Source organism: Necator americanus, chromosome X, assembly GCF_031761385.1.
Source record: "Necator americanus strain Aroian chromosome X, whole genome shotgun sequence".
In the NCBI taxonomy this organism is placed as follows: Eukaryota; Metazoa; Nematoda; class Chromadorea; order Rhabditida; family Ancylostomatidae; genus Necator; species Necator americanus.
This window is the reverse complement of record NC_087376.1, coordinates 1,993,426-2,018,158: the sequence shown is the minus strand read 5'-3', so window position 1 is coordinate 2,018,158 and position 24,733 is coordinate 1,993,426. Positions and strand designations below refer to the sequence as shown.

General features: G+C 36.3%; 1 protein-coding gene across 5 annotated transcripts; it reads left to right on the top strand.

Moving 5' to 3' along the window:
• Positions 1–396: 396 nt before the first annotated feature.
• On the top strand, positions 397–24,598 carry RB195_021245 (uncharacterized protein; the record flags this gene model as incomplete). Of its 5 annotated transcripts, XM_064207883.1 has the most annotated exons (44): positions 397–456; positions 653–795; positions 851–961; positions 1,197–1,317; positions 1,985–2,078; positions 2,133–2,254; positions 2,664–2,753; positions 2,813–2,909; positions 2,973–3,039; positions 3,195–3,300; positions 3,622–3,720; positions 3,786–3,893; positions 4,575–4,739; positions 4,845–4,940; positions 4,997–5,146; positions 5,212–5,317; positions 5,529–5,646; positions 5,701–5,803; positions 5,860–5,928; positions 6,198–6,300; positions 6,354–6,464; positions 6,752–6,887; positions 6,953–7,114; positions 7,228–7,337; positions 7,390–7,499; positions 7,548–7,698; positions 7,761–7,867; positions 7,930–8,050; positions 8,405–8,508; positions 8,563–8,670; positions 8,738–8,821; positions 8,889–9,047; positions 9,111–9,200; positions 9,259–9,336; positions 9,729–9,823; positions 9,880–9,985; positions 10,070–10,192; positions 15,700–15,798; positions 15,912–15,984; positions 16,087–16,203; positions 17,168–17,288; positions 18,405–18,497; positions 18,569–18,695; positions 18,765–18,857. In XM_064207883.1, 44 exons carry the CDS (start codon positions 397–399, stop codon positions 18,855–18,857), a joined length of 4,806 nt encoding a protein of 1,601 aa, XP_064063765.1. The 5 variants fall into 5 exon arrangements, with proteins under 5 accessions (XP_064063765.1, XP_064063766.1, XP_013307160.2 ...); XM_013451706.2 differs by lacking the exons at positions 397–456; positions 653–795; positions 851–961; ... (12 more) ...; positions 18,569–18,695; positions 18,765–18,857 and adding exons at positions 3,448–3,549; positions 10,253–10,285 and having other exon boundaries at positions 4,575–4,697; positions 7,390–7,469; XM_064207884.1 differs by lacking the exons at positions 397–456; positions 653–795; positions 851–961; ... (32 more) ...; positions 9,880–9,985; positions 10,070–10,192 and adding exons at positions 20,585–20,660; positions 21,132–21,256; positions 22,418–22,525; ... (2 more) ...; positions 24,209–24,283; positions 24,339–24,598 and having other exon boundaries at positions 18,765–18,845.
• Between the last annotated feature and the right edge of the window lie 135 nt (positions 24,599–24,733).

Sequence of the window (24,733 nt, the reverse complement as noted above, 5' to 3'; positions counted from 1 at the left end):
CCGAAGACAAGACGGCTGACAAATGCTCATCTTGAAATCTCAGCTGCTAGAACTGTTCAGTGAAATTCTTCCATAAGACAGCTTTGTATCTATTGAAAAGTTATGGTGGTTCGTGTAGATGGAATACCTCTTTTTATTCCACACAAATGCAATAAAATTACTCAAGGTCAACATCGCAAAGGAAATATGGAACGGGTAGATGAGGGTAACACACGAAAGATGCTTTAACTTATGGACACAAAGTGCACGGGAATTTGTCACAGATCTTTGCGCGATTGATGTTTGATTGTGCAAACACAACTTGTGACTTTTGACTCATTCCACTCTCGGTCGATTCCTCGCCGAACCAACAGCCATTTCAAATGAGTCTGCAAGATTGCGTAATACTAAGGCGGAATGCAGGTCAACGCATCCCGCCGCCTTCAAAATGTTTCGGTTATTGTGTTGGAAGTATCCGTGAGCGTAATAAATTGTCTCTCCGTATCCCTCCATTCTTCTACTGTGTGGTGTGCTTTTGTGAAGAACGTTCTTTCTTATCTTTTCTAGTTTTGAAGGTCCATCTATTTTTGGTTATATCCGTCTGTTTTCTCATATGTGAATGATCCATTTCTTTCGGTTAGCCATTTATGCTTCTTGATTTTCCATTCTCTAGGGCAAAGACATGGGTAAGCCTCACCTCAGTAATGGTGGTGAGCCTGGTCAGCCACTTTTGGATAAACCTGAGAAGTGTTCTGACAGTTCACTCGCTCCAAATCCTGAAGCTACTGCCAATATATTCTCTAGGATCACCTTCATGTAAGTTTAGAATTCTACTTTCACTGCTGTTACTATGCCCTCTCGCTCATTTCAGTTTTATGACTGGACTGTTCTACAAAGGATGTCGAAAAACCCTTGAGGTAGAAGACATGTATGAACCTCTTCCTGAACATGAATCCGAAGCAGCCACGAGGGAACTTTCACGGTCAGTATATAAAACTGGTGAAACAGAAACTGAACTTTAGAGAAGTTCTGCACAAACAGATAAGACCGTTGCCTTCACATAAGTCTTCCAATTTTTATGTTTTTTGTTGGTGGCCATACCTTCACTCTCTGAAAATTGCTTGGATCAATATCTTCATAGGATTACAATCGATTTTATTACTTGAGGCATTTATGTGTTAACTCTTCGGACATGTCTCAAATCTTCCTTCATTTAGCGCTTGGGAATTGGAACAAGGGATAGCTGCAAAAGCTGGTCGAGCGCCAAGTTTGATGAATGCTATCCGAAGAACATACTGGAAGGAGATCGCACAGTTTGGTATTCTACTGTTTGTAGAGGTAAATATTCTTCTGGTAAACTTAAGAGTGAACATGACTTCGAAAAAGAATCTTTGCAAACCGCTGTGTACTCTGTTTGGCATGGAGTAGGTTTTTCTATTTGACAAATTGTCTCTCCTTTGCTTTGGGTACTGTACACATATCAATGAATTTTTTTGATTATTTTGATATATTGATATGTGTGCGCAAATAAGAAATTGTTGATTTCTTCACATTCAGAGGACTCTGCTAATTTCTTGAGTCCACGTAATGGATCCATATGATGGTGTGTAGTGTATCTCTTAAAAAATTTTAATGTTAATGCTTCTGGAAATTTAAATCCGACTGATACTGTATGTGGCAAACACGCTTTTCTCAGTTCTTTCCACACGTGGTCTATAAATGTTCTGTCTGTTTGCTTTCGGACACTGTGTCCTGCAAAATCGTTTAAAAACTTTCGAATAGAGTTGAAGAGGAGTTCCTTGGTCACATAATCAGCAGTTCTACTTATTCTGTGATGACTATTTCTTTTTCCTCCAATATTTGGGTGAAATTAAAGCTATTATGCTGTATGATTCAACAAATGACTAATTTTCTTTTTACTCAATGCTTATTTCAGGAGCTTTGTTTCCTCAATAAAACAAGTTGGTCCTCTTCAATTCAACTCATCTTAGTAAAGGTCGTTTAGGAATCCATCAAACTCTGTCAGCCGCTATTTATGGGACGTCTAATTCGATACTTTCGTTATGATGCTCCTTTGACAGACACAGAGGCGTACGTAGGTAAGTAAACACTCTCTGATGTGAGTAAAATCTGCTAAAGATGAACGATTTCAGCTGCTGGAGGTGTCGCTATGACTGCCGCGTTGTTCGCCCTCATTCATCACCCTTATTTCTATGGACTTCAGAAAGTCGGACTTAAGTTGAAGATTGCTGCTAGTGGAATGCTCGTTAACAAGGTGTGTACCGGTTCATCTCTAGAGAAGATTCAAAAGTTCAATGTTATTGGCTTATTATATAACAATGCCACTATTAGTTCATCTCTCCGGAAACACTTTATGAGATAACGTTGTTTGCACAGTTACGATAACGCGTGTTTATGCGCGAAATCACCTAAAACAACTACCGGGTTGTTTTACTTTTTTTTTTGAGATTTCTGTTTGTTTTTCTAATTTTTTTTTGTCCTTTCAAATTTCCCTTATTCAACGGAATATGTCACCGGATTAAACCAGCTTTCCTTTACTACCTTGCATTTTCCTTTACTATATTATATATTTATTTCTATGGACACTTAGAAAACAACATAGGTCGTCCCTAACAATCCGGAAGATTCCATTAATGCACGATCCAACCGTTTTCTTTCTTTAGGGTATACTTCTCTCAAGTACGGCTCTTCACAAGACCACTGTTGGACACTTGGTAAATCTACTATCAACTGATATTAACAAATTTGACATGGTGAGATATATCATTACCTGTTATTTTCGTTTCTTTTTTATGGATATTATTTCTAATAGGGTTTTATATTCCTTCACTACATGTGGGTTTCTCCGTTGATGCTTGTCGCCTACAGTTATTACTTATGGCAAGAAATAGGACCTTCTTCATTTGCCGGTTAGTCACTCTTCCTTTCTATATTCTTCCGAAGTTATTCGCAACATCATCCCAGTTTTCCAGGATTCGGAGCATTGGTTGTGCTGATTCCTATTCAAGGATACTTTAGTAGACAAATGGGACGTTGCAGGTGAGTAAATGTTATCATGAGGTTTCTGTTGTTTAGCCAGACGTATTTCTTCACAGTTTTTTTTTTGTTAGGAATGCGTATCGAATACACTTTTAAAACTACTTTTTCTGCGTTACTGCTAGGTCCTTAGAGGAATTGCTTTTTGAAATCTTCAGAAGAGAAATCGCTGTTCGCACGGATAAGAGAATAAGTGTCATGAACGAAATCTTAAATGGTATTCGTGTGATCAAAATGTATGCTTGGGAAGGAGCGTTTTCTGAGGTGGTGGCTGATTTGCGCAGGTGAAATCCATTAGTTTTCATTTCTTCTTTTATCTTACTTTCTATTGTTGAGACGAGCTTTAATTCCTGCTATTTCGGGCGTGAAATGAGTAAAGTTCGGGCGAATGCCGTCTTTCAATCGCTCGTTATGGGCCTGTTTTGGTCTTCCGGGAAACTAATCGTGCTTTTTGCTGTGTTGTGTTTCATCCTGACGGGTAACGATCTCAGCGCCGAGAGGATCTTTGTTGCTGTGAGATGTTTTCTATGAAGTATTCGCACAATTCTGCTGCCAGAAAATCTACAGTATGTGACTTTTTTTTAGACCGCACTTTACAATGCATGTCGTCTTCCTGTGACTTTGTTCCTTCCATTTTCTCTGCAGTTCTTTTTCGAAGTACGAGTATCTGTTCGTCGTGTTCAGGTATAGACACCTTCATATTTCCGTAATATTTGTACTACACGTGGTAATATTGTTCTTTTATCTAGGCATTTCTGGAACTGGAAGAGTTCTCATCATATGTACATGAGGCTTTGACGTACATAAAAGACGGATCTGCTCAGTTCGTTCCAAATCTTGAGACGGGTGAAAATGAAGTATGTTTTTTTTTCTGGATAATAGTAATTACTATAGCAATGTAGCGGTGGTAAACTAGAGCATCGTTGTTCTCGCTCCGGAACATCTGCTCAGATGTACGCAGTGATTGGTTTTGTAACATCCTGAATCAAACAAAGATTAACGATAACAAAGCCTACAATCAAGCAAAGGTTTTTGTGCATCACTCAGGATCTCTCATTGCATCATTAACATTGAGAATTGAGAAGGAAATAATTGGGAGTATAAGCCCCTTTATTGTTTCCCTCATGAAATTTTTCAAGTGTTCTTTGATTTGTTTTGTTTTGCTTACGGTATTATGATTTCTTTCATTGTTCCAGTTTTGTATCTTGAACGAATTATTGTTAGAATGAGTGTAAATTTCAGTTACATGGTGTTTCGAGCGTAGTCACATGATTTTGCTTCACACCGTTCCTTTTACCGTACCTTGTACCTACTGTATATTCCTCCATATGTTAGGATATTTCTTGTAGCGTTGTATAAGAAGAATCGATCCAAAAATGTTTCTCCATGTAGAACCTTTGTGAATCGATTCTCGACACCCACCAAAATGCCTGGGTTTTAACACTTTTATGCTATGTAAGCGAAAGCTAGCAACTGGAACATTCTTCTTACGGCATTCTTCTTGCATTTCGAATGTGAAAAATGGAATAATATTTTAGGTTCTACTCAAGCGTGATACCAACAATGTAGATAACATTGATAATAAACCAATTGAAAAGAAGTCGTTAGATGGTGGCGAGATTGTTGCCCAATCACTTACCACTTCTTGGCAAACTGTTGAGGCAAGTTACATTTTTCACAACTTAACTGAAACTTGTTCAATCGTCTGTTCCATACTCAGTTGTTTTTAAAGTGGCTAAGTCGCATGAACATATTGTAGTTTATACTTTGTTAGCTCCATTTTTAAATGTAATGATCAAATATTTGAGGATGAAGGAGAGGATGTGTTTGCTGTCAGAAATCTCAGCTTTGAAGCGAAACCTGGAGATCTTGTTGCAGTTATTGGGCCTGTCGGAGCAGGCAAGGTATGAACACACTGTAGGATTTACGGAATATTATAATCTCATCCGTTCTGTTTCAGTCGTCTTTGCTATCGTCATTACTCTGCGAAGCTCGCTATGTTTCCGGCAAGCTATCCATAAGTGGAAAAATCGCCTATTGTAGTCAAGATGCGTGGATCTTCAGTGGGACAATTCGTGACAACATTCTATTTGACTATGAATTCGACCAGGTTTCGCCTTTTGAGAATTATGGTTAAGTCTTCCATTTTCAAAGAAGTAAGCGAAGATTTTTCAGGAGAAGTACAGAAAAGCGTTGGAAATATCTGCCTTAAATAATGACATAGCTCAGTTTCCTCGTGGTGACGCTGTGCTTGTTGGTGACCGTGGCACTTCGCTATCAGGTGTGTCTACATTACTTATTACTATATTCGCTTGGGAATTGCTGTAGAACTTCGTCATGGACAGCTCTCAGCAAGGTTCAGCGTTTTGTAGTTTTGTTTGTTTCTGCCGTTTCTGCCTTCAAACCTTTTTTCGCTTGAGATTATCGATAAAACCAATTTGAAGACATGCCCGTGGACTCCTAAGTCAGTCAAGTTCTTTTTTGTGTTGCAGGTGGCCAAAAGGCACGTGTCTCACTTGCTCGAGCTATCTACTCAGACGCAGATATTTTCCTACTTGACGACCCCCTCTCAGCTGTTGATGCATCTGTTGGACGCTACTTGTTTGAGAAGTAACTTTTTAAAAGTAATTTATTTTATTTTATCAACAAAACAAGACCATTCAGATGTATTTGTGGTTATTTGCGAAACAAAGTCGTAGTTCTCGTCACGCATCAAATTCAGTTCCTACATCGCGCATCCGAAGTTCTTCTGATGAAGAATGGCGAGGTAACTTGTTCTATTACGAATGTACCTACATCATTTTTTTTTTACCGTGTTTTCAGGTAGTTGCAAAAGGAAGTCTTTCAGAATTGAAAGAAAACCATGCGGAACAGTTTGCTGCTCTTATTCAGGTAAGCTGCAGTGGATGTTCTTCAACTCTTTTACCTGAGTTTGATTATGAGAATGACATGAGAATATAGTGTCGGTAGCTGGGGTCATGTGCCCATATAGCAATCATGTCTAGTTTTATTTATCCATATGGGTTTCGAATTCTAAAATGAGTGGAAATGTAGGTGACGTGTTTTCAACATATCGAGGTTAATCAACCTATTTTGCTTTTGAAAATGAGATCGAGTTTAACGTCTTCTTTGCCCGCATATATATTTTTTCAACGCTCTAGGAAACCGAGAACTCATACAGTCGACAAAATTCCTGTGATCGTCCTGGTTCTGTGAATAGTCCTCGTCGTACGCTTTCAAGGGCGTCTGAAGAACCCGAAACAGGTGCTATTCCTAAATAACGTTGGTTATTCAAAGAACGTACTAGTGGTTTTCAGATCATGGTAGCGTCGAGCGAACCCCAAGTTATGTTAGTGAAAAAGATGAACATGAATTGAAGGAAAAGACTGACTATGTTCCTGAGGTTGTAGAAGAGGACAAGGTGGCTGGTGAGTATTTCTTCTACATCTTTTTTTTTTAATTCTCTGGTAACGTACATTTGTTTTCATTGCTAATCGCGCATATATTTGAGGCTTGAGCTTGTGGTAGATTTACAGAAGGTGCATAGAAATTTTCCTCGTCTCTCTGTCTATTTCCTACGTTATTTTTCCTTTTAGAACTGCCTTGTTCTTTTTCTTCTAATTTTTACCCAGTTTTTTCAGTAGTTGTGTTCATACCTGGAATTTGTCAAAAGAACATAAAAAATGATACTGTGTATTCTTTTCAAACATCTTAGGAGCCGTCTCTTGGCGAATTTATGGTGTTTACGTGCAAACGATGTGTTCCAATCCACTTGTTATCCCACCTCTTCTTTTCGTGGTCTTCAGTGTACAGCTGTTGTTTAACCTTACGGATTGGTGGCTGAACAAGTGGTAAGTGCTTTGAGTTTATTGCCTAAATGAAAGCTCGATGTTGCTCAATTTTTTCGCAACTTTAGGACTAATGCAGCTGAAAAAGCGACCGCGGCACGGCTCAGTAATACTACAGTTACTGAAGATCGTTATGCATTCTTTGGATGGGTGTGGTATGTCGATCTGTCCGACTATATGTATTCATACACCGTGCTTACTTTAATCCTAATTGTTGGCTCTGTTGTGAGGTGATTATTTAGTCCACAGTTTCCTCAAAAATTTTTATTTAATATTTTTGGCACACTCGTACCAGAATATGTATATGTGCATACACAGATAAACTTAATAGTATTTGTTTCAGATGTGTATGGTTCCGATTCTCTCAAATACTTGCTTCCATAGCACTCCACCAGAAAATGTTTAGCGCTGTTGTTAATACTAAGATCTCATTTTTCGATAAGAATCCAATAGGTAGCTGGTTTCTTGTTCAGTGTTTTGGTGTAACTGTATGGATTTTCTTTAGGTCGTATTCTTAATCGATTCTCTAAAGATGTCGGAACAATGGATGATCAGTTGTCATTCGTTTTCTTCGAATTTCTAATGGCAAGTTCTTCGTTTGAGATATTATTTTTGGTAGTGGCAACTTCTCGAGGATTAAACAAGAGATCATGTTTTTTGCAGGGTGCATTAAATTTCTTTGGGATTGTCTTTGTGATCCTTTTGCTCAATCCGATAGTTTTTCTTCCAACTCTTCCACTACTTATTCTTTTCTTCATGTTGCGTCTTGTTTATCTGGCATCTTCTCGCGACGTGAAGCGACTGGAGGCAACTAGTTAGTCGTTGTTTCTAAAAGTGAGAATGTTTATAACTATGTAATCGTTCGCTTCTTTCCAGCACGTAGTCCACTGTACTCTCACATTTCGGCTTTCATGAATGGCCTTTTCACTGTGAGGGCTTTCGGTAAACAAAAAGAAGTTCTGCATGAGTATCATCGAGCTCAAGTTAGTGCTACCTGATGCTTTTGTACTCTGTCTCCTTTACTTCTACAACTCTCAATTTCTAGAATATAAATACTGCTGCCTTTGGGCTTACGCTTACCACTTCTCGTTGGTTTGCGGCTTGCATTGATTGGCTGGTAGCATTGTTCGTATCTGTAGTGGCTTTCTTTAGTGTTATTTCACCAGGTATTTTTTTTCGGGTACTACTGTTTCTGAATATACGATTTTAATTAGTTTATACTCTGCAGTTTTCCTTATAATTGGAATTTTTCAAATAAAAATATCTCATCATCTTTCGATGCTTGGCCCCTTGCGCGTATTCATTCGGGGACTTTCGCTACTTAATAAACAATTCAATCTAATCTTAATTCTCTGAGATCTGTGAATAGCGTTATATATGTCATCTCTCTGAAATGTTAATTGTGGATAATCGAAAATTAAGCAGAATTTTGTCACGTTGCAACATGCTGTACATCTCGACGTAGATAACTTGGTTCATTATTGTATTAGAGCTTAAACTACGTATTTCTTTGATTTCAGCGACTATGACTTCTGGAGAAGTAGCTTTGATGTTAGTCTATGCTGTACAGCTGACTGGTTTCTTCTCATGGATCATGCGACAGTCAGCTGAACTACAGAACGGAGTAGGATCATCGAACAACCTCGTCATTTGTGTCGTTATATTCCTCTATTTCCAGATGGTTTCCGTTGAACGCATCGTTCAGTATACTGAATTGGAATCCGAGCATAATGAGGTCGGCGCTTTGGAGGCACCGAAAACATGGCCAACCGAAGGCCATATAACAGTATGTCTCTATCAGAAATCAGATCCTTGATACCTAGGGAAAGGGCTTGTTAACATATATCTTTCAGATCAGCAATATGTACATGAAATATGATGAAGGTGGAGAGTATGTATTAAAGAATGTCTCTCTTGACATAAAGCCAAGGGAGAAGGTAGTTTCGTCAACGTCCATTTTGAATAAATAGATTTTTTTAAGGGAAATTAGACTTCTTCTTCCAGATTGGTATTGTTGGACGCACTGGTGCTGGAAAATCATCTCTGCTACGTGCTCTGTTCCGCCTTACACCGCCCTCTTCCGGAACCGTAGTGATTGATGGCATAAATACTGAAACATTACCGCTTAAAGTACTTCGTCGAGGAATTGCCATCATTCCGCAGGTTTTTTTTACATCTAACTCGCTCTTGTGAGGATTGCCTTGATAACAATGTCAAGCTTCTAAGGAGCCTGTTCTTTTCATTGGAAGCTTGCGAAGAAATCTTGACCCATTCAATATGTATAGTGATGAGGAGATTTGGCGTGTTATTGATCAGGTTTGGTGTATTTTTGCTGTAATTCCAAATAATTAAGAACACTATGGTTATAATGCAGGTCGAATTGAAACCAGTAGTTATGGAACTAGCCGGAGGTTTAGAGACAGGAATGCACGAAGGAGGAGTGAACTTCTCGGTAAGTAAACTGAGGTTTTCTGCAAGTGACTTTAGTGTACTAAGAATGTATTCGTTCAGAGCAAACTGGTAGGTGGCTAAGTATATTACTGTGCTATTATTTTGCCACCTTGAGACTCATAGGTGTAGAAGAATTTAGTCGTAGCAAGGTGACATGGCAAATTCGATGGACATCTTCACTTTCTTTTGCCTCACTTCGGTACTAAAATACCCGCATCCATAAAAATCAGCGCTTTTGTATAAGTTGAGATATCGTGGTGAATAATACGATATTACCGTATGCAGTGAGTCAAAAATGTGGCCGCTAGAGCCGTCTACAACTCAGATATGTTCGTATTATTCTACTCAAAGTAGTTTTTTATCTGTCTTCATCGTGTGGATTTTTTTCTATAGGTTGGTCAACGTCAACTCGTCTGTCTTGCCAGAGCATTATTGCGCAACTCACGAATACTAGTCATCGATGAGGCTACTGCAAATGTCGACCCTCGGTGAGTTCTTAAAATTTTGATTTTATTTCACGAATGTGGTTTGCCTTACTGTTTAGTACTGATGCTTTGATCCAACGAACTATCCGCGAGAGTTTCTCACAGTCAACCGTATTGACGATAGCCCATCGCTTAAATACAATCATGGATTCCAGTCGAGTTCTTGTAAGTGTGATTTGTTGTTAAGTTGTTTTGTTTTGTTTTTTCTTTTAAATTTATTGTTTAACTGTTGCTATGTTTATTGGTTAGGTCCTAAAAGATGGTGAGGTAGCAGAATTTGGTCCAGCTTACGAGCTGCTTCAAAAGCGAGATGGTATCCTCAAAAGTTTAGTTGAGGAAACGGGGAAGGAAAATGCTGAACTCCTCCACAAGGTGAGTGAAGTAGTTTCTCGTTGGATGCAGTTAGTTATCAATCTAATTTTATCGGTTTAGATGGCGGAAGAGAACTATTTGTCTTCAAAGTGACCTATTATTCTTGAATTCTTCTACTTTTTTAACTTGTTTGGAAATGTATCTACTTATGCCATTGGTGACACGCAATGACTGCTACAATTTAAACCATGCTTTCTCTTTCTTCTTCTTTCTCATTTGAAGTAATAATTAATCCTGCATAATTTAGTCCATAATAATGAAGTTTTGTCATACCAACTATGCGCCATTGTCATAATCCTTTGAATGCATTATGAGCTTTCCTTATTGTGTGCAATCTTATGTCATCATCTTTTTTTTACGAACACTTTTTTACGGACATTTTTTTTTCCGAGAAATCTGAAGTTATCATTTTGAATCTTCTGGTAGTAATTATGAGTTCTTTTTACACGAGGTCCCTTCTGCGGTATTTGACGAATCTTCAGTGTGAAGAACGTCTGTTGTGATCATTCATTTACTGTTAATAGGCATTGTTAGTCCTCGAAAAAGGCGTTGTTTCAATTATGACTAAGCGGGATGTTCTAAGTAGATTGATCCAGGAATCCTCATTTTTCGTTAAAATGTCTCCATAATAATTCTCCGTTATGGTTTTTCTTTACTTGTTTTTTCAAATTTTCCTTGCTTTTGTCCATAGAACTTTAACCTCGTTTATTAGTTTTCTTTTCTTTTTTTCTCGATTCATTAATAAAAGCTTTATTTAATTGGTTGACTTGATTAGCATGGGATGGGAAGAGCGCAAAGGTAAGTGATTCCTGTGCGATAGCTCATTCGATGCTTCAGAAACGTCGTAGAGCCAACATAACAACACAACATAGAGCCTTCCCATCCCTCCGATGTCGATAAGTTGGTAACTGTTTTGAATTTAAAGGCATCACTCCACGAATCTCGGGTGGTGCGGATTTCAGGTGGAGCATTCGTATACGGGGTCGTAGATTATGGAGAGGAGGGTGATTCCGTTCATTACTTCCTAATTGCCGTAGAAAACGGAGTGGAAGATGCGGCGCGTGCAGAAGGCTGGTGCGCTCTAATCGAACTTATTGTAGGAAATAGCACGCCGGAACGCTCGAAGTAGTATCTTTCGAGCCGTTTTTTTTTACGGTAACTAAGAAGAAATAGACGCAATCACCCTTCTCTCCATAATCTACGACTCCGCATTCGTATAACCCACCTGAAACCCTTACTACCCCAGATTCGTGGGGTGATGTCTTTAAGTGGGATAAGCCTGCGCGTCCCAAACCGACTGGATAACACCAGCATTTTACCCTTCATCCTTTGATTGACATCATCGTATTGATGTATGTTTCCAGTCGAAACGATGAACTCTTGCTAAAGGAGATCTTTTGAAAGAGAAGAGCAAGGTGATTTTTGATTTATGCAAGACTTTCATTTTAAAAAAAGTACTTTAGTAACATGGAAAATACTGTTGACAGCACTACCTTTAAGTGTTATCCTTCATAATATTTTTTCTTTCATAATGAAGTAGTAGAATGATGGACTATTCAGCTGAAATATGAATGCCTGGAATCGCCGCGAATCGATTACTCGACTTTTCATAACTGATCATATATGCCTCAAGGGTGTTCGTGCATCAGAATTTCCAAGTCCAGTCCAGTAAAATAATGCAGTAAAGTACTAGTAATCTAATAAAGTATGCTTGATGATATAAGTTTTGCGAAAACAATATTAATAATAAGTAATGTTAATATATAATGAAATATTCTATCAGATCTCTTTAAGGTGTTCCCTCTTCTTGAAATACTGTGTCAGTTTATCGATTAGGATTCCCCGATCAGTATTAAACTCAGCGTTTAATTGTGTCCGAATAATTTCGCGTTATTCGTACGCGATTGTTTGCGAATCGTTGAGAAGGCGCGAGCTGTGGATTCGCACTCGACGTCGAACGACTTGGTCTCTTTGTGAGGTGTCCGATTCTTTTGTGCATCACCACGTTGTGAATTGATATGAAGTGGTCCCTTAGCTTCTGTGAAAGCTTCACCAATTTCACAATATTATCGTGGATCATGTTGCGGGATATGTTGATGCGAAACACTTGAGGAAAAATCCAGGGATCAAGTTCAATTGTTTAATGGACTATTACAACTGAATACATACCTACAACGACCGTGCAACGATATTGGGAAAGTTTTTCAAAGATTGTCGTAAAGAGCTTTTTTTTATGTGACACGACCCACGGTTCCACATTTTTTCTTCCACTTCCCGATGTTTACATGAACACGACATGAATCAGTGCATACCTTTTATCCATCGAAAAAATTCCTCTAGGAATTCTTGCACTGGAAAAGAGTAATTAGGAATAACCATCTTTAGTAGGAACCAGGACGTTGTGAATATTGAAAAGAACCGACGTATAAATCCAGAATGAGATTTTTAATAGAGAACATAGGAAGAACTTTATCACTGGAGCATTTGGAACATCAAAATTGTATGATCAACAAATGACTTATCGGAAAATTGGTGTAGATCAAATACTAGCAATAGATCCTAAGGTTATGGTAGTCATGATAAAATGTCGTTCGCTTTTAAGATCATACCGGAGAATTCTGACTAATTTTGGATTCTATTTTTCATTCCTAGGAAATGAATTAAAGGGAAAGAAGAAAAAAGATTCTTGTTTTCTTTTTCCTCCAAGACTTGAAGAGTCTTCTTTTTCCATCAAAAAATGTCAACGATCTCCTATTGCAGCTTCTCAGGATAGTTTGCCCTCGCTTATTTTAGGATTTCGATTTTGTTGGATTTTCAAGTGGCTACATCGACATACAAGATTACGTAGGTCAAACTCTTCGTATTGTGAAGTAGTGTTTCCATTTGTGAAAAATACCGAAAGTAGGTTGTGTATTTATCCATGTTTTCCTTAAGGCTATATCGATTAGTCGAGTTATTTTGTTTTTTTCAAGTCATAAAGAACTCTACACAAAGCAATTTGTCTTCTCTTTGCTATTAAAAAAGTCATTGAAGATTTGTAGATCATAAAAGATTGTCGATTGCACCAATCGATGGAGCACTTTCAAAGTTCCGTCTCTTTCAATGTTTTTCTTCAAACGCAAATCTAACAAATATTATAGATGAATTCATTTTCTGTGCTTTTTCTTAGACCTTTTTGTTTCATCATTCGATCCTTTCTAATTTCTTTATTTTTATTCTATCTGATTTATTCTGCCATTTTTTGGAGCTGATGTGGAGCATCATGAAAAAGTTTTGAGAAGGTCCACACTGAAGTCTTTTCCAATGTTTTTCATTGCGGTTTTTGTTAGGTATGGACTTTTTTCACATTCTGAATATCTATTGTGAGGTTTCACGGTATCCTAACTTAATTGTGCCATCAAAATTCTATAAATTAAAAGCATATTAACGATATCTTATGAAGATTACCTATTTATGAATACATTATGCCCAACCTACTGCAAAAATACCTGTTTCCTAGATTCCCAATGAGTTACATATTTTTATACACATTACCACGTAATTGCGTATTTCTAAAGCAAATATCACTAATAAGAGACGTTAGTGTAATTTATCTATTGATAGTGCAGTGAGCGATGAGTGTCTTCAGAGGGACGCCGTCGTGAGAGGTATGAGTGCTAGTGAGGAATTGTTGAGGTCGCGTTCAAACACCGTCGTTCGGCGTATAAAAGCCGATCGGCGCTCTTCCATATTCGCCAGTTTCACCCAGGATTTTTTTTTTCACCCCGCACAATTCTGTTTGGGACAATTTTTTGGGATTTGCTGCCACTACGCTGCATTCAACTCAATCACTTACTCGTATTCATTTGTTTAATTTCTTCTCAGATTTAATTGACTCTTATAATTTAAATATTTGTATTAGAATGTAGACTTTTAACTTATCTTGCAACTATGTCAGAAATACCAACAGTTATTATTGGAACGAATTTAAACGCGTTTTTTTCGTACGAAATTATCAATTGCGTCAATCGTCCCTTTCGAATCAAATACTATATTCGAACATTATCGGATGTCTCTTGTGAAGTTACCTAGAACTACAGGGAAAAAATTCATAATTTTACGTCTTTATATTCTTCAGCGTTCGAGCAGAAAAAAAAAAAACTAAATGTTTAGAGAGATTAGGGTCAAGCTAAGAAACATTTGATGCTTTGTTAAATTATGTGTTTTTGAAAGATGATATATCAGAAAAGGCTCTATCAAAGAGGTCTTGGAGTGAACCTCCTACCTCTTTGCAGTTATTTCTCAAACTTTCAGTGAGGATGTACAAAAAGCTCTCTTCACTTATCTCCTTACATTTTTTTGGCTAAAGTAACATAAAAGAAAAACTCTACAAAATTTCCTTTTATTTGATTGGTAAAAAATCAATGAAAAAGTTGTTGGTTTCTGAGAAATTTCGTGAATAGAGGGGCCATAAATGATATCGTTAATGTCAGGGAAAACTTCATGAACTTTAAGATGTTTCTGGTTGGATTTGACTTGATGTTTACACTGTTCGACTCTTCTAATGAATTCATAGGAAGTCTTCTCTTTACTTAGCACGTTTGCAGTGGATATTTTTTCGATAACGAACACATTCGATCTACTACAATCGATCGCCACACCTTCCTGGACGACATCCGCTCAATAGAAGCAATTGACTAAGCAGGAAGAATAGAAACACTCCGAGGGTCTCCGGAACTTAGTGACTAAACATCGAGAAGTATCGGGGAAATTAGGAAGAAGGAAACGATGCGTAGTGGAATAAAGAGGATAAAGAGTGGAACGGATGTAACTTTTAAGACGAGAGGTCTGGACGTTGTCCCCGGGTCCTAACAAAATTATGATGTCACTAACTACGTTTTCCTACCAGAAAATCTCTGTCTGTTAGATGAATGTGCCCTTTTCGTCCATTTATTCTCCTACAACGTTATGATCTAGATTTCGTGCCAGCCGGGAGGACCCTCCGTATCGACATAACTTCCGTTTCCCTCCAAAGCTATATCAGATCACTTATAAAATTACTCCACTCTCACCTCATCGTTAATTATTTCGTTTTTGATGTACAAATAAAAAATTACTTAGAAGATAAAGATTAGATGGCGCTGCTTCACACGTTCATAAACTATGGTGTATTCCTCATAAAACTAATTTAATTGGAGTGCAGTGTCTGTTCTGGAAAGAAATACTTGAGAAAATCATTGTAACTCCCTAGGTCTCATTTGAGCTTCTATAGGAGCCCATCATAAACTCACATTTTCCGATGACTTTGGTCTAAGTGAAGAAAACGACTGAGAATGAAATTAAAAACAGCAAGAAGTGTTTGGAAATCCATGCATATCTCTTAATAAGATATTTTCACAGAAAGATCTCTTTCGTTTGGATAGAACTCCCTCTTCATACTTGTTAAATCAACTCGAATTTTTTCGTGCAATTAGATCTCATCCAACAATTGTGCAACATTCTAAACAATCTCCTAATAGTATTTTCAGATGAATGTTTACCTTATAATTTTTATTTTTCCCCTAGCTACAGCTTTCGTACCAAATTATCTTGATCCTGGTAATCGTTTTCAGGCGATTCATACTCAGGTCAGTTGAGCGTTGAAATATGATAGCCCATTGAGATTTGTTTGATATAAGGGACTAAAAACATTAAAAACAAACCAAGTTTCGTGTCTTTACCCATCGAACCTCGTTTTCAGAATCAACCTCGTTCACGACATACGGATCAATTTCAAAGAAGTGAGATTAGAGTTGAGGATAGTTTAGATGCAGGTAAGATACAGATCTCCAGAAATTAATAAGAGATTTTAAGGCATAGTTCATGTTAGTTAATTTTAGTTTATTTTTTTTTTCATGAGCGTAACTTATTTTCAGGTAAAGTTCAGTCATATTTACAAGCTCCTATCATGGATCATGATGTGGATGGAGCAGAGTGTGAAGCGCTTCCGAATGGTACAGAAACTAAACCTGCATTTTTCATGTGTAAAGAAGGTACAAAGAGATTTATTTGCAAATTATTTTACTTGTTATATAATTTTTTTAAATAAACGACTAGATTATGTACAATGCTATTGTAAATTCTCCACACTTCGACTAAGAACTGCTCAATTTTATCTCTCTTATATTTTCAATCGGCTATTGAAGGCAGTAGTCAAAAACTGCAAAATAAACTTGCAAAATAAATCAATAGGTAAGAAAAAAAAACTTTACATTGTAGAAGAACATGATGAAGTAGAATAAAAAATAAAATTGATACAAAGATATTTTAAACTTTTTCTAAGTTATCAAAAACACTAAAATAGTGTCATTTTTTGAATTCGTTATGGGGCCGCGCTTTTTTGTTTTTCGTTCGCAATTTCGCGGATGATTCGCACGGATATCAGAATGTATGTATGGTTGCGATCTCCAATCTATCGATTAGGAATCGGTTCATTGATGGAGTACCAGTTTCGGAACTAAGTGCCAATAATGGTGCCACAAAAACATTTATTTCTATAGAATTGATTTCGGTGTAACTGATTTCGTAAAACTCCTGAATATTGATTTTACTATAGGTCAACGTGATTTTGCTAGACTTTGATCAACATTCCTACTATGTCGATCAATTTCACTTGCTGTCGAAGCTACAGTGAAAATTATTGAATGAGGACAAGTTTTGCAAGGAATTCATTAATCCTAAGGTTCCAACTCATGGTTTCGCATTGGAGTGCGAGAGTTAAAACCTTGTACAAACATCTTTGCTGGTTTATGCATCGTTTATTGTGAACGCATGCTCTACAGTGAATCCAGTCGATGTTTGTATAAGAAAGTCATAGTGACCATAACTAGCGCATAGCATAAAAATTTTGTTGACCAATGTTCAAAAGAGCAAATAAACGGCTCAAGGAAGCAATAGCTCAGAAGAATTCCGAGAAAATTGCGAAATTCCAGCCAATACATTCAACAATGCATTCAGATACTCTTGTCACACTACACGGTGGAGCTATCACTAATATGAATGGTGACGATCGATATCCGGTAAATTTCGATATGCCTCTACGTGTGTTCTTGGATGTGACCAGTGCGGCTCCAAGGAGGTACGTTACTGTTTAAAAAAACATTTTAAAGCAGTCACTGTAGTCCAGATCTTGTATAGAACATATGTAGTTTATAGAAGCAAAAAATGTCAGAAATTAAAAGAAAAAATTCAAATCGAAACATACTATAAAACATCAAAAGTATTAAGGGGTTCTGGAAGTTTAAGGCAGTTCACAACAAGGTTTCTAATAAATTCAGACTCAAAGCAGCCGAATAACTTGCTCATTGCTGGAGTGCAGAAATTTATTTCGTAAACAATAATTATCAAGTTTATGTGGCTTTATATGGTAGTTTTTTTAATTACTTTTTTTTAATTTTTAAAATTTTAATTGAATCTGTCTTATCTAAATCAAATCAGGTTTATTACTCTAGCGGTAAAATTTTTGCCAACTTTATTTCCTCGTAAGTGATAATGTAATTAGACATCTTGGCGGCGAAACAGGAATAATTTGGTAAATTTGTCCGTCCATATCTTCTCTCGCGAATGACTTAAAAAAAAAGATATTTTCCTCTTTTTTACACACAGTATCGCAGAATAACATTACGAGCTTCAAAAACTGTAGTTATAGAATGTTTTTGTTCCCTTTCTGATTTGCAATTCACAATGAAGATACTAACTACGGTAAACACTCACCCATTTTGATTACAATAGATATGGGCGAGTTATTGATTTCTATTGAGCGAATATATTGCAAGAAACTCGTTCACTTTCTTTCTTTTTTTCTTTTTTTTTAAAGCACGAGCCGCAATAGTTTAATGTACAAGTTCACAACATCAACAGTTCACGAAAAACTCAGGCAATATATCAGAATGAAATATAATGACGTGTACAAGTAGTAAAGGAAGTAAATAAGTAATAAAGAGCACTGTTGTGAATCATCCACACAGATCAAAAAGATCTATTTGATCTCACTTCAATAGTCGTTCTCTGATCTTGTCACCTCCAATGATTAGGAGTTATTCTTTGTTCTCACATACCTGTGCACCTTTACCTCGAGTTACAAATTTTTGCGACAAACACATCCGTTGTTTCCGTGGTTCCTGTTTTTAATACAATTTTTACTCCATTAGTTACTTCCCTTTCATTCCAGTCGCTTTCTGACAACTCATTTCAGGCACGATAACCTAGGATTAGAAGTTTCTCTGTACAAAAGATCAACTGGATTTTTTGGTTGTGGATGGATGTTTCTGCCGAGCTTCGGAATGCTGTTCGCAATTTCTGTTCTAGTAGTGTTTTTGTGTTCTAAGTGCTCATAGAAATTTGTGGAAAAACTTCCAGAAGTAACTATGAATTGTGCGCCGACAATCCTTCTTGTCCATTGTCGCCAGGACGACAAGTACTTGAGTTCACACTTGATCCTACACGACTTTTCACTCGTCTCTTTCGAATGATTCACTACGACATGGTGATTTGTCCAAATATTTTTCATAATCCTCACAATAAACTCACATAAACGTCAAAACTTCAATTTCAGTCTGCCTACCAGCTGGTGATCCGTCTACGCGATAATAAGGACCCATTTAGCGAATTACTATGTACTACTATTCAAACTCGGGTATTTCTTTGACCACCAACTCTGCTAATTCCGAGTTGTTAAGCCCCCCCCCCAGTTATATATTTGTGAAGTACAAAAGTGCTTGTTGTCCAGAAATGAGATTTTCCAGTGTTTTGTTTTTCCAGTTCTTTCGTTGTCATTATGTAGCTTCTCTTAGTTGTTTGCTATCTGCTGCTTAATTCTGACGTAACCTTAAATATTCCAGAAAGATTCAGGAAAAATATTTTTAGCTAATCGTTGTCACATAGTGAGTTGTTGTACCTTTACGTTACGTATTTCCCGTTCAACGTATTCCGGCAGCTCTACAAAAGGCTACAATGCATGCGCAATATGCGAAAACTGGTCCTGAGGAACCACCCTTAGATCTCAAATTCTTTGTGCATCTCTCCCCTGAGTGGGCGTTGAACACTAATGACGGAGTGAACTGAAGTATCAAGAAAAGAGACGAGAAATGTGCTTCTCCTGTATGGTATGCCTTGGAGACCAGTTATCGTAGATCAAGTTCTTAGGTTTTTCTCTTTTTTTTCGTGATTATTATTGAATAAAAGATTTACCATGTTTTTTTTTTATGTAGCAGCCTTGGAATAACCTAAAAAGAAATAAATACCTAAAAAATCTAAAAAATTAGACCTGAAAAATTAGTTTCTGTTTGACCACCAGCTAATTTTGATTCACATGAAATCAATTCGTATATTAGTTGTTGAATGAAAGGCAATTATTCACAATTATTAAGATATTACCGTACTCTTAAATACTACTACTTTCTCCCTTATTAACAAATCAAAAGAATAAAAAGGATAAGGTTTCCACCGTTAATCAGTCCGCATGGGATTCGTTCATTTCAATCCAGAATCCTTTGGATCAAAATTAGCTGGCTTGCGAACGTAGGCTATAAAGTGACTTGCGGGGACTAGTCGATGTACCAAGCCAGTGTTTTATCCTCACAGGCAAGTCTGGTGCCAATTTATCGACCCCAGAGGGATCACAAGGATTGGTTGGCGCTTGGACTACCTTATAAAGTACACAATAACATGATAATAAATAAACTCCAAACATCACTTTTATTCGATCTCTTGATTTACATTCAAGGTAAAGTCTAGTTTTGCAACCATTAACCAGTACAGTTTTTTGTTGTTTGAGCTAGTTCCTGGATCCTATCATGCTGTCCGTGAAAGCCAGTTTTGTTTCCGGCTATTGTTGAGCTGTTCTGATTTAGATTATGAAGATAGGTATCAGTTTCTGGATTTCATATACTTTCGTAACCAACCACGAAATTAGTGGGTCATTGATTGAGTGAAATTCTTTCAAAGATTTTTAAATATTGCTCTCAATTAATAAAAATTTGAAAGTTTAGAACATTTCTCATCAGTAGAAAGCAACGATTCCACTGAAAACAATTAAAAATTATTATCTAAAAGAGAAATCTTCAAAATAATCATGTGATTGTCCTCAAAATGAACAACGGCACGGATTCGCGGTTATTAGGTCATGCAAGGTCAAACAGTCGCGGTGACTATTCCACGACAACGGGTCATATATTTTCGGGATTCGTCTCAGTCACATTCAATATAAATATTTCCACCTTTTATATTTCGGAATCTTTTTATTGTAGCCTTTTTTCCTCGGAGGTTTTATATCCGAAAGGTGAATTTGTCCTTGACCTCTAATGTAATTGTTTTCATGTGTGGTTCTTGAACAATCTAATTGACGTCAATAAAATGAATAATGGTACGTTTTAGAGCACTGTTCAGGCTATGAACTATCTATTAAAATATATTCTGTTATTTCTGCTGTTTAGTAATATTGTACATACAGGTTAGTTTATAACAATTCATTTTTTAACACTTCAAATATTTCCTCTGTGGTCACAATCTGTTCTTCACCCTTGTGATTTGATCTTCAAAAATTCGATGAGATAAAGATGTGGGTGCCCAAATAAGGATTTTTTCATTTCATTTTCATTTCTTTCATTTTTTTTCATTCAAATAAGGATTTTTTCATTTCATTTTCATTTCAGCCTGAAAATCTTTGCGAACCATTTTTTTTATATTCTTCCAAGTTTTGTCCGCACATACGTACAACACCTTTCATATATCTAGATACTTCTCTCAGATGAAGAAAATGCCCTTTCCATTTTTAGTACCTTTTTGATGTTGAATATTTCCCTCTAAAAAAGGTGAATTTAGCTAATTCGCCTTTTCGAACACGGCATTATCAGAGTTTTATTATTGTAAACTCTGAAAAATTTTATCACTCACAAGTCCCTGTTCTCTATGGTCATTTCAGCCTCTTATGTTGGTGGAATACCTGTTCCTGGAAGGACTGTGCCAGTTTTAAGGTTATTCGAAAACTATAGCGCATCATGTAGACCAAAACCAAGGAAGGATTTTGGTATGGATCAGTTAGCACAGGTTTGTGATGTTGTAAGATCTAGTGCCTATATTGAATGGCAATAAATTGAAGTAAGATGTAAGTAATTGGATTTTTTAGAAGGATTTTGTTATCAAGATATCTTCGTTGCGAAGCTTTAATGTAAATTGTTGAGAAAAATAAGTGTTCTATCTTTTCAAGTGTTAAAAAATCTATTTTTAAAAGAAAAGGTTAGCATCATTGTTGTTTATCATTTCCATTTAAATTAGATACTCCAAAAGACATTATTTTAGTGAAATGACCGAAATTCTATTTTTAAACAATATATCAGTGACTGCATTTGTTTTCTGGGACATTTATACACGAAATCAAAGAATTAAAGGAATCAGGTCCATAAAGATTAATAGAATAACTAAGGAGAAACATTAATAGAAAAATAAAAGTGAAAAATTGTAGAAAACTTATTTCCACTTTCTTCTTCCACGTTTTCATTCCGGACAGATCAAACTTTCTGACAACAATCTGATCCCTCCTATCTGTGTTATCTCTAGTTCCGATAATCGATAGCATGTTAAAATTGATGAAGATCAAAACGAGGATAGAACCTTATATATCTAGGCGGAGATATACGGTAGCGAATTTTTTGCTGATTTGAATTTGAATTTAAATGTGGGACGAAAATTGTAGGGAACTCTAATGATCATTCCTAAGCAGGGCCGCTTAAGGTAAAACAATGAACTCCTAATTCTAAGTGATGAGGTTTCTAGAAAAAGTCGAATGACCTCAAAAAAAGACGAAATGATGATGTAAACAGACGAAAGTACATAGAATAATAGAAATTAACTGCTTAATTGCTATATTATTATATCATGTTATATATTATATTATATTATATGTTATTAAATGCTGAAGATCAAGTTATGCACCGTTAGTTTTGATCTACCTCACATCAATCTCAGCAAAATACGTGACTTGTCCCTATGGATTAGTGTGGGTAGTATTCCATAATTCTCCGTTCTACCTTGAAATTTCTAGCATACTTGTTGATGTCATAGCGTATTAAAAATGTCAACAATGAGAAATTCTAATTAATCTTTAGTGAAATTTTTTCGATACAAAATGTATAGTGTGTGTAAATAATTTATGTAAATACATTTATATGTATGTCCATTCCTCTTTTCTTAAAATATCCAATTTTTCAGATAATGAACTCATTAAATGCTGAATCAGTTGCCCAAAAAGTTTACAATCAATTATTTCATTCTATGGGTGATGTACAAATGGAGAAATTGATGGGCAGATGGTATACTGTACGTACTTTACATCTTATATCAAAATAAATTGTTTTCGCAATTAAAAAAATAATTTCGTAGTGTTGTGAGGCAAATTCACTTGGTGTCCTAATGTTTGAGGAGAGGCGTACGTATCAGATTGTTCCATAAGTTCCTTTTCACGATCCTCAACACTTTAATCCATAGCACCTTGAGTCCTCGACCAAAAGGATCAAAAATCTGCCAGATCGATCGGCGAAGATTATTGAGCATTTTGCTGACCACATTATTGATTGGATTACATTTGTTGTTAAATTTAAAAAACGGAACTATCAAAAAAAAAAAGAAAAAGAAAGAAACTCATGGGATATTCTGATAGTTACGCACTGGTCGCATCGAACGCAAATGATTGCGGCGTATTGCACCATAAGTCGAATTGTTTTCACCGAATTGTTGTTTCCTGATGATCGCCATGCAATCCCGAATATAACGAGTCAGATGCGAAAATGTGTGCCACTTATGAAACGATCCGTCTGAGTTGTTGAGGATATGTCGTAGTCGACTGGTGAACTCAATAATTATGTCTAGGTTTCCGTACAATGTTAGAGTAATGGTACGAAATACTAGTTCCAGCGTTCCAAAATTGTTGTAGTTTTGAGATGGGTAACGGTATGCTATCCAAACTAAGTGATATGGTTTAAAAAAAAAAATTATCTAGTTATAGGTTGTCGACACCAAGACCGTTCATCCTGAAGATTGTGCTGTTCACTACTGTAAGTCACCTAATCACTTAATTATCACTTTGTTATTAGTCCAAAGTGTTATCTATTTACTTATTATTATTATTATTATTATTATTATTATTATTATTATTATTATTATTATTATTGTTATTATTGTTATTATTATTATTATTATTATTATTATTATTATTATTATTATTATTATTATTATTATTATTATTATTATTATTATTATTATTATTATTATTATTATTATTATCGTTAATTGTCACTTAATTAACCTTCATCGCTAACCTTCCTAATACTAGACCATTGCAGTTGAGCTGCTAACTCAAACAGAATTCACAGCAACATTCTCTTCACTACAGTATTCCTCGTACAAAGGAGATACAGTTACGATCCAAGGTACTCTATTTTACCATTAGTGCTTTTTCTTAATGGCGGAATGATAGCTATATTTTAAAACTCAAAGGAAAAACTCTCAAAAAATACATGTGCATGACTATCGTTTCATTTCTTGGTCACTTCATGATGTTTTATCACGCTATATTTTTCCTCATATGGAAAAAAACATTTCTAATCTCTTCTATTGCTATTCTTTATTCGGGTTGTAAGTGAACAAAACTTTTTGAAGCACCAAAATTTCGAAATGGCTTTTGAAGAGATGTCCATAAATATTTCTGACGTAAGGGAAAAGCCGAATGTTGGGGAAGGTGGAAGGTGTTCATACTCATCACTGAACATGTTCATCCGAGGGAACGCGCAACGCTGTCGCAACGCACGTATTTTTACCGCTTTATACATGCACACAACCTTCACTCTTCGCTGCCTCAACCACATTCATCCAGCTGAACACGTACAGCGGCAATTATATTTTAACTGTTCTGATTCCTTCGATCAGACATAGAAGAATGTGATAATCCTTGGGTAAGATGAAGGAAATTTAGCCATTCAACCATTTAATTGCCTTTAAATTCAGGTTTCGGTCGAATGACAGGTCCTGATCCGGGTGAAGTTTTCTATATGACCGGACATCCTTCCGATCATTGTCCTTGTAAGTGTTAAAGTTGTCTTTTTTCGTCAAAAACACCATAAAAACAAAATTTTAGATTTTCCTGTGAAAATGGGTGGTCTGAACTCACGTGGAGAGTATGAATACATAGTATTCAGTCAACCATTGAAACATCCAACAATGGTTTTAGCTAGAGATCTTCATAAATTTGAGCAGAAATATCAACAAGAAGTGTATCTTTTCCTTGAAAAGTATGGATTTCTTAGCCCTATTGCTGCACTTAACACACGATTACATTTCGAAAATGCTACTCAATGTGCCCAAATTAATCGCTATTATGATCAAATGCAATTATAAAATCCCGTTTTGTTCATAATTTTACACTCCTTATTTGTATGATATTCTCGCTTGCACATAATAATGAAGATTATTTCTTAACAACGACTTGAACCAAATTTTTTTAAACTCGACTTCGCTAGAATCTTTCAGCGG